This window comes from Prunus dulcis, chromosome 5, assembly GCF_902201215.1.
Source record: "Prunus dulcis chromosome 5, ALMONDv2, whole genome shotgun sequence".
Classification (NCBI taxonomy): domain Eukaryota; kingdom Viridiplantae; phylum Streptophyta; class Magnoliopsida; order Rosales; family Rosaceae; genus Prunus; species Prunus dulcis.
In genome coordinates this window covers 13,772,793-13,787,874 of record NC_047654.1, presented here as the reverse complement: position 1 = coordinate 13,787,874, position 15,082 = coordinate 13,772,793, and the positions used below count along the sequence as shown (strand labels likewise).

The 15,082-nt window shown below is 38.4% G+C and overlaps 4 protein-coding genes across 5 annotated transcripts; 1 reads left to right on the top strand and 3 right to left on the bottom strand.

The window, feature by feature from the left end:
- Nucleotides 1–195: 195 nt before the first annotated feature.
- Nucleotides 196–2,031, bottom strand: LOC117628645 (elongation factor Tu, chloroplastic). The gene has a single exon (XM_034361136.1). The coding sequence runs from the start codon at nucleotides 1,855–1,857 to the stop codon at nucleotides 397–399; it is 1,461 nt and encodes a 486-aa protein (XP_034217027.1). The 5' UTR covers nucleotides 1,858–2,031; the 3' UTR covers nucleotides 196–396.
- A 1,106-nt stretch (nucleotides 2,032–3,137) lies between these two features.
- Nucleotides 3,138–7,398, bottom strand: LOC117628644 (probable serine/threonine-protein kinase WNK3). Of its 2 annotated transcripts, none has more exons than XM_034361135.1 (8): nucleotides 6,935–7,398; nucleotides 6,666–6,703; nucleotides 6,283–6,510; nucleotides 5,968–6,191; nucleotides 5,703–5,860; nucleotides 4,825–5,008; nucleotides 4,616–4,750; nucleotides 3,138–4,511 (listed from the first exon to the last, which is right to left on the bottom strand). In XM_034361135.1, exons 1-8 carry the CDS (start codon nucleotides 7,019–7,021, stop codon nucleotides 3,670–3,672), a joined length of 1,896 nt encoding a protein of 631 aa, XP_034217026.1. In that variant the 5' UTR covers nucleotides 7,022–7,398; the 3' UTR covers nucleotides 3,138–3,669. The 2 variants fall into 2 exon arrangements, with proteins under 2 accessions (XP_034217026.1, XP_034217025.1); XM_034361134.1 differs by having other exon boundaries at nucleotides 4,616–4,756; nucleotides 6,935–7,397.
- A 1,442-nt stretch (nucleotides 7,399–8,840) lies between these two features.
- LOC117628643 (50S ribosomal protein L19, chloroplastic-like) lies at nucleotides 8,841–11,529 on the bottom strand. The gene is made up of 5 exons (XM_034361133.1): nucleotides 11,100–11,529; nucleotides 10,356–10,595; nucleotides 10,183–10,269; nucleotides 9,935–10,068; nucleotides 8,841–9,407 (listed from the first exon to the last, which is right to left on the bottom strand). Exons 1-5 carry the CDS (start codon nucleotides 11,337–11,339, stop codon nucleotides 9,305–9,307), a joined length of 804 nt encoding a protein of 267 aa, XP_034217024.1. The 5' UTR covers nucleotides 11,340–11,529; the 3' UTR covers nucleotides 8,841–9,304.
- Nucleotides 11,530–12,604: 1,075 nt separating this feature from the next.
- Nucleotides 12,605–14,361, top strand: LOC117628147. Its single transcript, XM_034360525.1, has one exon. The coding sequence runs from the start codon at nucleotides 12,830–12,832 to the stop codon at nucleotides 13,802–13,804; it is 975 nt and encodes a 324-aa protein (XP_034216416.1). The 5' UTR covers nucleotides 12,605–12,829; the 3' UTR covers nucleotides 13,805–14,361.
- Nucleotides 14,362–15,082: the final 721 nt, after the last annotated feature.

Genomic DNA, 15,082 nt, shown 5'->3' with positions numbered 1-15,082 from the left:
AAGTTCACCAAATTCAAGAATTAGAGCTAGAGCTAGGAAACGAGAGGCACAAACATGGCAAACAAGCAAATTCCACAGGTTCAATTTGAACAAATCATATGAAGCATTAAGGAGAATTCACGTCGACAGGCCGTGCCCGATCTCATTTTTATGCCAGTGAAAAAGTTTCTGATAATAGGTTCAACCAAAGTCACATTGAATCATCACAAGCATATCATTCAACTAGGCTAGAAACAAGAGTGGAGCACATGGTGATGAACCTACAAAATATATAACATTTGATTGTGGAAATTGCTTAAAATGTCAAAACTAAATAAAATCAAATTGAGTTCAAGTTTGACACCACCAAAAAAAAAGAGTGAAGAGCATTTACTGCCAAGAAAGCCCTTCTTTCTATCACTCAATTATGGATTGAATAACACCAGCTCCAACAGTCTTCCCTCCTTCTCTGATAGCAAACCTCATTCCTTGCTCACAAGCCACGGGAACTATCAGCTCGACAACAATCTTGACACGGTCGCCAGGCATGACCATCTTGGACTCTTCATCCTTATCATTCATTATGGAAGTCACCTTTCCAGTGACATCAGTAGTCCTCATGTAAAACTGTGGCCTATAACCTGAGAAAAACGGTGAATGCCTCCCACCCTCTTCCTTCTTCAACACATACACAATTGCTTCAAACTTGGTATGTGGGGTAATCGTCCCGGGCTTAGCCAAAACCATCCCTCTCTGAATATCAATCTTTTGTATCCCTCTAAGCAACAACCCCACATTGTCACCAGCCATAGCATCATCAAGAATTTTCTGAAACATTTCAACACCAGTCACAGTGGTGCTCCTTGTGTCCTTCAAACCAACAATGTCCACTGTATCTCCAACCTTAATAGTACCCCTCTCAACACGGCCAGTGGCCACAGTCCCACGACCGGTAATCGAAAACACATCTTCAATTGCTAACAAAAATGGCAACTCAGTCTGGCGCTGAGGAATCGGAATATAGCTATCAACAGAATCCATAAGTTCATAAATCTTGTCAACCCATTCATTCTCACCACGAGTGATAGTAGGCTTGGCCATCAAAGCCTCCAAAGCTAACAAAGCAGACCCAGAAATAATAGGAACTTCATCACCAGGAAACTCATAAGAAGAAAGTAACTCACGCACCTCCAATTCCACAAGCTGCAGAAGCTCCTCATCATCAACCTGGTCTTGTTTGTTCAAGAACACAACCATGTTAGGCACACCCACTTGCTTGGCCAGCAAGATGTGTTCTTTGGTTTGTGGCATTGGCCCATCAGCACCAGAAACCACAAGAATCGCACCGTCCATCTGAGCAGCTCCAGTGATCATGTTCTTGACATAGTCGGCGTGGCCGGGGCAGTCAACGTGGGCATAGTGCCGATTCTCAGTCTCGTATTCGACTGTGGCAGTGTTAATGGTGATTCCACGAGCGCGCTCTTCTGGGGCAGCGTCGATTTCGTCGTACTTCTTGGAAGCGCTGCCTCCAATGGAGGCCAAGGCCATGGTGAGAGCGGCAGTGAGAGTGGTCTTGCCGTGGTCGACGTGGCCGATTGTGCCAATGTTGACATGGGGCTTCTTGCGCTCGAACTTACCTCGAGCAGCTTTGACTGTGAAACTGCGGTGGTGGTGGTGGTGGTGGTGGAGGGGGAGAGTGGTGGTGGGCGTGAGGTGGAGGATGGTGGAGGGGTTGAGGAACGAAGAGGAGAGATGGGTTAGCTTGGAAGAGGGTCTAATGGAGATAGAGGAGGCCGGTGAGGGCTGAGAGGACTGAGAGGCATATGGGTAAGTGAGCTTTGAGGAAGCTGAGGCTGCTGCTGCTGTTGAAATTGCCATGGAAGATTCAAGATTGAATCTTTAGAGAGAGAGAGAGGAAGAGAGGGAGAAGATAGAGATGGGGATTGGGTGTTGGGGTTTTGGGATAATGAAGGAGGAGGAGAGGACTGACGAGGGGGAGTGGTGAGAGGGGGAGTGATGTATGTTATCCTTTCGAAGACAAAGCAGGGCCTCATGTGGGTGGTCTATCCATTTCCCAGCCTCAGAGTTTTGGAGGGATTAGTGTCGTCGGTTACAGGTGGAAATTTGAGAGTTTATGTGCAACCTGTGTTATATGCTCACACGTGTATTGCCCTCCTTCCTCTGATTTAGGACCAAAAGGGTTGTGGGTTTTACCAACCTATTCTTGGCCCAATTAACATGTTACAACTTTATCCGTGTACTTAGTTTAGCCATTTTAACAGTCATTTACACTCACATAATCACAGTCAATGAGTCCAATTGAAGAGGCCCTAACTTGCATACTAGTGATCTTAGATTCAAATTCTCATGATACCTTCATAATGTATGTGAAAAAACCTCTCTCTCCCTTCCTAACTTTGACAAAAAATAAAATAAAAATCACATTGTTAGTATATAGAAGTTATAAAAACCCTTGAATTTAAGTGTCAAAAGTTAAACCATGAGTGCAAAATCGTTACTACTTATGTCTACTGAACTTTGGAAAAACTAGTTCTGACTTCAGTAGTAGAGCACTTACTGATTCTGACACTTATCGAGTTTTACCTATGGAAAGAATTTAAGTCTTTCGTTAATTATAAAGAACTTGTAGCTCAAGTAGGGCTTGAATTGAAACTTCAAATGTTTTTCAAATGGTTTTCAGGATTCAATGGAGAGCTATTTTTGGTTGTTAGTGAGAGTCGGTATAGTCCACAGAGTTATAGAACCCAATTGGGAGCACTTAAAATCATTTGAGGCTCTAGATCTCTGAGAGCTTAAGCATGAAGCTGGTTGGTTGTGGCTCAAAAGTATGAAATCGACTGATTGTGATTTGTGTTGACGGTGGCAACCCAGAAAGCCAGACTCACTTTGTGACACGTAATTGATTCAAATACCTTAATTTTTGTGAAACACCGTGGAGTCCCCAACATCTACCGTACAAAAAAAATTTCATGAGCAAATTACCTCAAATTTGGTTTGTGAAAACAATTTGGAACGCAGGAAAACTAGGTTCAATTATCAATGTCATGTTGTGATTATTATCCAATGCAACAATAAACCCAAGCATGCCGCAACAATAACTTAACCACCAGTTAATCGTCCCTTTTCAAGAGAACAAATAAGTAAAACCAACAAAAAAGAATTTAAAATTAATTTTCACATTTGCCCAACATACACTGATGTGCACAGAACTTCAGAAGCAAGAAAGTAAAAGAATTATCTGTACAGGTATAAACTCCATGTTTTGATGACCCCGTATTCATTATAAGTAGGTAGCACGTTGATCTTTAGGCATCATTTCGACTTGTCAGACCAATGTCTTACCTCGGCAGAAACAAATCATTCGTGGGAGTTCATGTACCGGATCCTCGGGGCCTCAGGGGTCACTCTAAAAGCTGATCTAGATGACAAGCATGACTGTCCTCCAGGCTATGACTTGCAGCATCTATATTACAAATCTCTCTCTCAATATCCATCCAGCTGCATAAAATACAGCTACTAGTTCATGCTCCCCAACTTTACCTAAGTATAAAACATCTCTGTGATTTCTATTATCTGTCACCCGCAAAACTAGTGAATAATCTATATATCAAGCACTGGAATTGGAGACATGACAGGGCCAAGAAAAGCTGAATTTGCAAATTGCTTGGTTTAGCAGTCTGCCTCATAAAGCATTTTGTAGTCCGGAATTTTTATCTTACATAAATCTAAAACCTTTTGACAGAAAACCGGGGGTAGTTCCTTCAATACGTCTGATATTGCTAATTCATGCTTCCTCTTGAGCTCGTCTAACTCCTTTTTCTGTTCTACCAATAGATTCTCAAGTTTCTCCGCAATGATCTTGACTTCTTCTGATTCAAATGGATGAGCTCCATTAATAACATGTAGATCAGTAGCTGCACCATGACCACCACCATTTGGTGAATCAGAGGCACCAGCACAAGTTGGATCATCTTCCTCTCTAAGGCTACCAGGAGATTTTTCATCATCCTCAGTACCACCATTTGGTGAATCAGAGGCATCTCTGCCGTTCGGGTCGTCTTCCTCTCTATGGCTACCAGTAGAATTTTCATTGTCTTCAGTACCTCCTGCAATGACCGAATCTGCTGGAGAATGCAAGTTAGAAAACCCATGCTTCCCTGGAGAATTTCCACTACCTTCCTTGGGTGAGTCAGACCAGTACTTGCGACCTGAAGGCAGTCTTTCTAATGCAAGATTACTAGAAAGGATGGCCTCATGTACCAAGGCAGAAGGATCATCCTTAGACTCAGAAACTGGGCTATATGGAGTTGAGACCTCACCATCAATATTATCTCCAGAAATTTCACTGGATGTCCAATCTGGAATGTGGGATTGGATTTCAGCGTCAATAATTTCAGCAATTGTTGTGACATCTTGATCTGTTAGGTCCAACTCTTGAACCATTTCACTAGCAACAGCAATTGCAGTATCTGCCCCAATGTCAAATGGGAAGTGGATATTTCGAAAGTGACCTGGGGCCAGGTGGAAAATATCTCAATTTAAGAGCAGGAACTGGAATTAAACAATACTTCTTTCACTGAAAATTAAATAAACTGGAAAAGAAAGAAAAGGTAACCTGTCGAATCTGCTATGCGTAGTTTCAGAAATATTGTGTCGTCTTTCCGCTGGCCTTGCACAGTGAAGTCTTTATTTGTCTCAGGAGAAGGGTCCATATCCTTTGTTCCAATATCAATCTGATCAGAACTGCCTTCTGCATCTAACATGTCACAATGTGAGGAGAATAAGACAAAAAGCCTTTGAGCTCCAGAGAAACAACTTGCTTACCTGAATAATGAGTTTCGGGTCGTAGAGAACAAGATATACTTTCACGATCTTGATCAGATTGGAGAAAAGGATGCATTAGAAGTTCCTTGGCAGACAAACGATCAGAGACTTTCGTAATGCACTTTTCTATAAATGCTTTAACTCCAGGATCTGTCACTTTCGCCAATGATGCTGGCTTTATTCCCTACCCAAACGGAAAAGGAAATGATACAAGGACCATGTTAGAATATAAAATAAGCGTTGGCCACAATCCTAACAACTTACAGTGGCAAACTAACAAAACTTATGCTGGTCCCAGAATAAGCAATGTTGAGTTCGAATTCCTATAATTGCAACCTTTCAGGGTTGTTTGTATAATTATCCCTAGAATTTCAAGCATTAACTCAAATCAAAAGGCCAAATGGGAAATTACATACATTTTCAACAACTGAAATTTGACACACTAGTGTAGAAAAATTTGCAGACTGAACGTACATGTATAAAACTACCCCAACACTTTAAATATATAGAAATTCACAATACTGAATGAATTTTCGATCCCAGCGCTTCAAAATCCACTACAATTTAAGCCAAATAGTAGGTCTAGTGAGACTAGCAAAACAACTGAACCATGCATCACAAAATCAAAAGAGACGAATCATTCATCACAATCAAAAGAGATGAATGATGCATCACATATGGAAAAATTACATTATCTACAACAATTGAGAGTTTGACAGATCCGGTGATTGCACATGTTGAAACTTTCAAAATGATATAAGTTTCAAGGACGAGAAATGCTCTCAATTATGATAGCAAAAACAAACCAACAACAAATTTAACGGAACAATAGAAACTGTGTATCAATTTAAACGGGGCAATGGTCATGAAGCCCTTACTGATGTCACTTTCTTGAATATTTGGGCAGCATTGGTACATTCAACATATGGATACTCAAAGGTCACCAATTCTAACAAGCACATGCCAAAGGCATAAATGTCTACTAGCTCATTGTATTCCTCTTCATAAAGCTCTGGCGCCATAAACTCCGGAGTACCTAAAGTGACAGAAACAATTACATTGTCATCTCTGAATTCAAATATTCTGCACTAGCACCATTGCAGAAGGAAAACATAGATGACAATTTTATTTATAAATCCTCACCGATAACACTATGTGCTGAGCGAGCCTGGCGAAGAATAGCAGCCAGTCCTAAGTCACCAATTTTCACCTCACCTTGGTTCCCATTGACAAAAATGTTGTCACACTTCAAATCTCGATGGATAACAGGGGGGTCATGATTATGAAGATACCAAAGGCCTTCTAAAATCTGCCTAGACCATTTCTTCAACGCCCTCAAATCAACATGCTTATGCTTTCTCCGGTATCTACATTATAATCGACACTAAAACACTAAACAAAAGCATAAATAAATTAGAAATATTAAATGTTACAGACAATAGATCACTGAAAACTCACTGCCGCAATGTTCCTGAAGTGAAGATCTCCGTAATAAAGTTGATATTCTCATGCTTGGCATCGACCCACGAATTGTAAAACTTAATTATATTCTTGTGCTTTAAAGTCTTAAGCAAATGAACTTCTGAATAAAGCCGCTCTAAATCTTCAGAGTTGCGTAATAGATCTGCCACTTTAACCTGATTCCAAGCTACTTCTATTCCTTCCAATTCATCAAATGCTCGATATCTAAGTTTCCATATATCGATCAAGGACACACAAAAAAGATCTACAACACACTTGGACCTCAACAGAATATTAACTAACAATGGTTCAAACAGCATTTAGCATCCAACTAAAAATCTAAAACAACTGAAAAATAAAAAAAAAGAGGGAAAGGATACACTTTCTTGAAAGCCCCTTTTCCTAGAATCTCTTTATACTGCAAATGACCAAAAACAAAGAGAATTGATTACTGATACACAGAACCAACAAATCAACCCAAATGACAACTTGATGAACAAAAGCTTAAGACTTGAGAGCATTGAGTAATTTCCAAACAAATGAGAAGTGAAGCAGCTAAATCAAATCAATGAACACCATACCAAACAAAAAAAGAAGGAAATAAATGGAAAAGGAAAAAAGGAGAGTAATTTAAGTAATGACTACTGACCCGACCGTATCGACCAGTGGGATCAACCTCCACGAACTCGGCATCAGCATCGTCCGTGTCTTGGTCCGACGACAAATCCTGTGGCATTCTCGAGAACTCGTTCGTCTTCCAATCAAATCGAACTCAGAAACGCAAAATGATCGTATTCGGATCGATCCGAAACCTCAATTTCGTCGTTAGGGGCTGAATCAAATACTGAAGCGACCCAAATTCAAACCCGCGAAAAAGGAACCCCAAGTCGGAGGTTTCACGTATGAAGAAGAAGAAGAAGAAGAAGAAGACAGAGAAGCGTGCGTTTGCGGAGTGAGAAAGGAGGAGAGAGAAGCCGTTGGATTGGCAGAGACACAGCAAACGAACAAACAACCAAGCGGCGTCTCTCTCGGCTTTAAATTTATTTATTTAATTTTGATTTTTTTTCTTCTTCTGAATTTTGGGTTTAAAAGGTCGGCTTTGGGGTCATGTGAGTGAGAGTAATGTGCTACGCGCGTTTCTTCAGCTTACTTTCGCACCTTAAATTGATATTAGGGATCTTTGGATCTTCCAACGTAGATTCTTCCTAATCACGATCCAACGGCTGAAAAACTTTAGAATATGATCGGATTAAATTCTACAATTTTCCTACCAATAATTAAATTCTAAATTCTACTGATAGAATTTTTTTTGGGTTAATATTTAGTTTCATTAACATAAAATATATATATATATATATTCATTTTATTAAGGAAATAGACATATTGTATACGTCATTTAAATTTAAAAATTGAAGGAATATAAAGTGCTTTGCTTATAAAAGAGGTTTTTTAGTAAGCTTACAAAATACTACATAAAAGAAAAAAAGTACACATATTAATTTCATTCAAAAAATTAATATTTTTATCGTTCATGTGAATAAGTTGATCGAGACAGTTAGCCCGCCCCTTGCACCAATAAATGAATAAATAAATATCATTCTATCAGCCACACAAATCCAAAGTTGAAATATGTACAAATTTTTTTATTTTTTGTAATTTTTTTTTGCATATATACATATATGTAGATATAATATTTGTAATTTACAAATAAAGAACCTAAAGAAACTACGTAATTATTAATCCAGTCTATTGTTGTGAGTCAACACCAAAAAGGATCCACCGTTCATAATGATGCGACACATCTGGATAGACTACTATTTGGGGTTGTTGAACTTTTATTCCACGATATTTAAGTGGGCAATTAATTATGCTATAATTTATTAACAATTCTAGTCATGTTAGATTATAAAATAATTTTCATGAAAAATCTTTTAACCAGCAACATTTTATTTTCTTTCTAATTTCACCATGAAATAAGCTTTAAATAGTTCTTCTGGGATGTCGCAGGTAGGCATGACTAAATAGGAGAAAAACTTAATTGCAACGGAAATAGCACTATTTTAGTATCCTTCAACAATAATACTATGATACGTGAAGGTTTGTATAACAAAATAATAACATCCCCATTTCACGAAAGTGTTTCTCGACGAAATTGGCACTAGGTTTTAGAGACGTGTCATGCAACAGCAGTATGTATTCTTATCCATAATTGTAAGAAAATATATAAAGAAAACATGCACAGTTTGACCAAGGAAGGAATTAGAATAATAAACTCTTAAAAGTGTTATATAAATATATTAATATAGCATACCTCCCCAGGAGAACTCTTGCAGTAGTTGACAACTTGACATATTTTTACATGAACCATCAAACCAGATTGTAAGAAAACAAAAAAGAGAAACAAAAAAATAAAAGAGAATTGGTATTTGCTATTTCAGAAAGGTTGGTGCTTGGTGGCTTGGCGCGGCTGTCCATTATGGAAAGCATTTAGTTTTACATCCACAACCAAACCAACCACACTGTCTGCCATAATATTATTCATTAATTATAAAAAATAATGCAGTCACGCAAAGTAAAATAATATTACACTGCTGGCACATTAATCTTCCATGGCCAGACTTATTGTGTGCAAACCCAGAATTTTGGACAACATATAATCCAAACATGTGCGAGGAAATAATAGGGTTCGTGTTGAGGAAAATAGTATACTTGAGTAACAATCACATTTATGCCACTTGATAGCATTCTTCAACCTGAGTGCATAATTTTAACATCGTAAAGTAGCAATTCCGGTAAATTTCCCGGTATTCAGTTGAACCCTGACATCTACCAGGCATCTCAGATTCTCAAAGACTTGCTGAAGACTCACAAACTAATAACATGATCAAAGAAAGCAAACATTCAGGAAAAGAAATCACCAAAATTTTGCTAGATTTCTGAACTAAGTCATACATGGACTCCATCTTTGTCAGGGAACCATAATTTTTATCTCACTAGCCAGCCATATATATTACTACTATTACTTCTTAAGTGCATTCATTTTGTCCCTGATATAGTACAGCTTGGCCCTCCGCACTCTCTTCTTGTCCAGCACCTTTATCTCCTTTATGTTAGGGGAATACCTGCCATACATTATCCGCTTCTTTGGTCATGTGTAGAGACTAGAATTATACGCTTACATGAAACAAATTATAAGAATCGGCAAACCTCACAGATATGAGGACTCCACCCAAAATAAAAAATTTCAGAAATCAGTTTTCATACCAAGTAATCATCTGTTTCACCTCAAAATAGTAATTTAAGTGATAAAATCTAGAATTTCTGTTGAAGTTTTCGCATTAGCAGTGTTTGCTGTTTCTCAGAAGATAGAACTCAATGAATCTGTTACTATTCTTTATTTGAGCCAAATCTACAAAGAGTGCAAAAGAGAATAATTTTCAACAAATTTAGTGAAAACTGTACGTACAATGTTGTACAAAATACCCACATAATTAGAGTTGAGAATTAACCTATTAGACTAACAATTTAATACACCCTGCTTCCTGGGCACCCAGCTAAAGATGGTTTTCTTTCCAACTTAAAGCAGCGAGTCAAAGATAATACAGACTAGGGCCATATATAATTATGAGAAATGAACAGAACTTCTTACAGTGGAAGGAGAGATTCAACCCCAACCCCAGACATGAGCCTCCTGATTCTAATTGTAGTGTTCAGACCAGCATTGCGTCTTGCTATCACAGTGCCTTTCAAGATTGAAACACGTCGCTTATTGTCGGGTACTTCCTGTTTACATATGGAGAATTATTGAGAAAGAATATATAGACTTAATCTCCTAAAATTCCCTCCGTAACACAAAGAACATTGTAACACCATCTTCTAAATGAGAACGTATCATACCACTCTGAGTTGCACAATATAACCAGGCTTTATTTCCGGTATTTCTCTCTGCACCCTCACTTCCTCTAGAGCTTCCTTGTCTAGAATCTGTGAAATACAAAATCAACAAATATAATAACAGGAAGACAGCATACACTATTTCTTGACATGAATACCAACAGATAGATGCATACCTGCATTATGTGCTTGGCAGTTTTATCAAGCCTCTTGAATTTGATGCGGGGAGCTATGTCAGACCCAGACATCGTTGAATCTTGAGTAGCCGATTCAACAGGATTTACCCCTGTTGTAATGCACCTGCTGGGGAAAGGAGGTGAAACTGTCTCCCGTGGAAGTAAGCCTGGTCGAGGACTCTTGAATAACATGGAATTACTCGAGGATGTTGATGTCTCAGTTTGAAAGCCCCTTGTAGTCTGGTAGAATAATGCTACAAGTGTCATAAAAGTGTCTATATTTGGAAAGAGAGACAATGAATTGCTCTTCAGATGAATTCTACACTATATAACATAAGAAGGTTATGACTTAAGACCTTGGTGAACACTGCCAATTGACATTCCAAATTATGAAAAGTAAAATGCAGAATGACCTCTCAGCTTCAATTGCTTCAGTGCATCAAGTACCATTAAAAAACAACTTCTTCTTTTTTAACTGAATCAACAGCAAACCATTCATTTATATAAAATGCTCTATCCCAATGTAGCCAGCTATAAAAATGTTCAACAGAAAACAAAGAATATCTTTTTTCTAAAGGGCTAAAGTCACAATTACATACACATTCAAAGTAAATTTCACAAGTATAAACATATTCAAACTAAAATTCGCAGCTACAAACATGTTCAAAGTATATTCTTTAAAGTAAAGAACTAATGAGCATGTTTAAAATACTATCAGAGAGAGTATAACGAGTCGAAACATACGAATGAGGCCGAAGATCGATAAGGGAACTTGGAGAGAGACTGAAATAAGGAACCTTTGGAAGACCCAAACCCCAATGAACTCTCAAATATCTTGGCAGAGGCCGAGCCATCCGAAGCCAACGAGCTGAACCCAGAACCACTGCTTAATGGGTAAGCTCCAATTGATCTGAAATGAGCAATTTTTGAGCTGTCGATTCTTTGCCTTTGGACCAAACGGATGCCCGCACTTAAAGATTGCATTTTTACAAAGCGAGTCTGCAATCAAATGTTCTGTTTGGTTACTGAGAAAATGAAGTGGGGCAACAAGAAAATATAGTGAATTTTCTTTTGGGTTTCTAGGGAACCAAACGGAAAGAGAGGATCGGTGAGTTCCAGGTCTTCCTCAGTGACAATACCAACACCCGCGATCGTTTGGGAATTGGGGTTTATGTTTAGGACAGATGGACGAAAATGACCTCAATTTCTTCAATGCATTAGGGCTCCCATTTGGGCCAGATGCTTGTATAAAACTTGTATCTAACAATTTGGTTTGGCCCAATACTAGACTTTGCCCCTAACAAGGACCTTTTCATTAACAAACCAAATCAAAAGTTAATTGTAATGTATCATCTTATATCCATTTCTTTCATTCCATTATTTTATATCTCATACTGACAACAAATATTGATCCGTATAACAAATATTGATTGTCTAGGAAAGGAAAAATTAGCAGATGTGGATTAGGTCAGTTGGCACGAAAATAAACTCGTATCCTAGCACTCAAATTTAAATCTCTATACCTGTAAATTAGATTAATTCAAAGAAGTATAAAGTATTACCTGAATCACACCGTCTAAATTCTTGCCCCACATAACTACTACGTTTTATTTCATCTTATTTCCCAATTAAAGAGAGAGAGGAATATTATCAAGCATTCTGCAACCAATAGTGAGCACCTATGGTGCTGCCTTACAAGGAGGGACCGGACCAGATCTGCAACAGCTACAAACAATAGATTCCTCAAGACTTTTTTTTTTCCCTTCTCAGCAATTGTCGCCTCCCCCTAGATTCCTCTCCCACACATCTTTGAACATAAAGTTGAAAAGTTACATCTCCCACATAGAAAACTTTATGAACATGATATTGAAATAATAAACAGTCAACAAAACCCACATTGGAAAACCAAACCCAACACCAAACTTCCACCTTCACGTTTATTATAGACTTATAGTTTTTGACTGGTCTGGTCATCTTTTGAACAAATCTGGTGAACAAATGGCCTTGTATAAGTATTTTAAAGTGTAGCAGAAGCAAACCACCTCGGATTCAATCAAGTTGTCCTTGTTAAAAGGGGTATTAAAAAAAGTATTATGTGATAAAAATAAAATAAAGTGAAGCAAAGGAGGAAAAAAAAAGTTTAACAAACAAATAAAATAAAATCCAGGTAAGAGAGGTTAGCAGTGGTGCAGATATAATTGAATATAAAAGGGTGGTTCTACCCTCACTCTCACTCAATGCCAGTCTATCCGCCAGTTTGGAAATCAATTTTTAATTCCATTAATGCTTCCAAACACACCTCTGGCAGCATCTGGTGACCCAACACATCTTGTGACTAAGATCTCTCACTCTCCCCATGTTAAAAATTCCCCCTTCACAATCCAACTTCTCTCCAATTTGTTCCTCATCTTGCAGGTATTGTTTTTGCAAACTGGGTTTTGCCGATTAACTAGTTTTTGATCACTAACAAAAGTATGCAAGACCATATTGGCATCCCTGCTTGCTTTTCATCAAGTGAGAAGATGAGTGATGATGCTTCAGCTGTAACTAGGTCAGGCCACAGTGTTTACATGTCTGTGTACAGAGCCAAGATTGCTGATCAGTGCCGCTTGATCACAATCACATGGTGCAAGAACTTGTTGCTCCATGGCCTATCTGTATCTCTTGAAGGCCCAGATGGAGAAAACCAGCAGACCTGCAAAGTTGAGCTCAAGCCATGGTACTTTTGGAGAAAACAAGGCTCCAAGCGCTTTGTAGTTGATGGCAAAGCAGTTGACATCTTCTGGGACCTCAAGTCTGCAAAATTCAATGGTGGGACAGAACCCAAGTCAGAGTATTATGTAGCAGTTGTTTGTGATGAAGAGGTTGTGTTGCTTCTTGGTGATCTGAAGAAAGATGCATATAGGAAGACAGGGTACAGGCCTGCTCTGATTGATCCCATTTTGGTTTCTAAAAAAGAACACATCTTTGGCAAGAAAAAGTTCTCCACAAAAGCCAAGTTTTATGAGAGAGGCAGGCTTCATGAAATTGCAATTGAGTGCAAGAACAGAGCTGGGAGCATCAGCAATGGCAATTCATTAAATGGGGTTGAGCCAGAATTGGAGATTAGGGTAGATGGCCATTTGGTGGTTCATGTTAAACACCTTCAGTGGAAATTCAGAGGTAATGAGTCCATTCATATCAACAAGTTAAGAATTGAGGTTTATTGGGATGTCCATGACTGGCTTTTTAGTCCTGGTTTGAGGCATGCATTGTTTATTTTCAAGCCAGTTTTGCCTTCCAGTACATCTCTCTCACCACTGTCCAGGTCATCATCCTCCTCACCACAATTTTCTTCCCTGTCATCCACTCCATTGTCATCCCAGACCAGTTTAGGGTCAGTAGAAGGGCTTAATGCAAGTGGATCATCTGAGTTTTGCTTGTTTCTCTATGCCTGGAAGGTTGAATGAGAAACAACATATCAAATATGGTAGACTGGTAGTTTCATCATCATCATCAGCAGCAGAAGAATGAGGCTGGCAAATGAAATGGGGCCCGAGCAAGGAATGGGGACAGCATGGAATGATGTAGATGCATATTGGATTTGTGAGTGAGAGGTTTGGATTGAGAATGGAAGAGGTGGGGCCCAAGAGAGGGGTTGGATGGAAGAAGTTAGTTACAGCTGGGGTTGAACAAATGGGCACAATTAGACAAGACAGATGGTATCACTTACATGCCCAATAATTCCCCATCTAGAGGCATCTCCACCTATTTTTATACAAATTCTCTTTCCTCTTTCTTGATCTGATCTTGATAATTGAGCAATATTTCAAACCACTCTTCTTTTTTTTTTCTTTTTCTTTTCCTACGAACGTGTATGTGATGTCTCCAAAGTTTTATATAAAAGAAATATAGACCAATATGTTCAAAGGGTACTGAATGTTTGTATCTGGCACAAAATGTTGTTACATGTGACAGGGAGGAGGAGTTGTTGATGATGGTTGAATCAGTAATGCAAGATTATTTGCACCACATGTAAATATATAATTGGGTAATTTTCACTTCACTACCCTGAAGCTTACCGAGTTTCAGTCTTTAGTACATAAATTTTCATTCTTCTGTGTCCTCACTTTTCATGCTTTTTGACCTCAAGTATGAAAGGGGAAAAAATGGAAAATTAGATTGAAGAGGAAAAATAAGGTTGAAAGGCAAAAACTTTCTTTCCGCTTTTGGAAAAAGATTTGATTGGATGGCTTCAACTATTCAGGTTATTCCAATTTGACTGCCAACTCAGGTCCTTCTGTTGCAGTTCATAATGAATTTTCTGCTTTTTATCCAAGAGCTTATCATTTCATTGCTTTGGATTAGCATATGAAGGAGCATATTCAAAACTTTCAAATGGCATAATCACAAAACCAAGAATGACAGCAAATAAATTTTAGCTTTTACCTGGAGATTTTTAAATGACAGTATGGATTGAACTCAACATCAGCATCCACTTTTACCACACATTTACAGCAGGCAGACAGTTCTTGTGAAGGGACACAAACAAAGAAATTTGGTCGTAGAAAATAAGATACTCAAAATGCATGTCAGCATCATCATCATGTACAAGAACAACAATGACATCTCAAAAACACTGTCATATAAGCAAAAGCTAAAACTTTTTGCAACTTGAACCATTATCGTCTGAGACAAAAGTAATAATACAATACGCCACAAAGGCATTTTACATTCCCTCTTCTTAC

What these genes read in the sequence shown, in the direction of transcription:
- LOC117628645 (XM_034361136.1), bottom strand. Translation starts at nt 1,857, where the DNA reads ATGGCAATTTCAACAGCAGCAGCAGCCTCAGCTTCCTCAAAGCTCACT.
- LOC117628147 (XM_034360525.1), top strand. Translation starts at nt 12,830, where the DNA reads ATGCAAGACCATATTGGCATCCCTGCTTGCTTTTCATCAAGTGAGAAG.
- LOC117628644 (XM_034361134.1), bottom strand. Translation starts at nt 7,021, where the DNA reads ATGCCACAGGATTTGTCGTCGGACCAAGACACGGACGATGCTGATGCC. An exon ending in AAAGGGGCTTTCAAGAAAGT is followed by an intron (nt 6,511 to 6,665) that starts GTATCCTTTCCC and finishes ATGGAAACTTAG; the next exon opens with ATATCGAGCATTTGATGAAT. An exon ending in TATTCAAGAAAGTGACATCA is followed by an intron (nt 5,009 to 5,702) that starts GTAAGGGCTTCA and finishes CCGTTTGGGTAG; the next exon opens with GGAATAAAGCCAGCATCATT.
- LOC117628643 (XM_034361133.1), bottom strand. Translation starts at nt 11,339, where the DNA reads ATGCAATCTTTAAGTGCGGGCATCCGTTTGGTCCAAAGGCAAAGAATC. An exon ending in CTGCCAAGCACATAATGCAG is followed by an intron (nt 10,270 to 10,355) that starts GTATGCATCTAT and finishes TGTATTTCACAG; the next exon opens with ATTCTAGACAAGGAAGCTCT. An exon ending in GTTGAATCTCTCCTTCCACT is followed by an intron (nt 9,408 to 9,934) that starts GTAAGAAGTTCT and finishes AATGTATGGCAG; the next exon opens with GTATTCCCCTAACATAAAGG.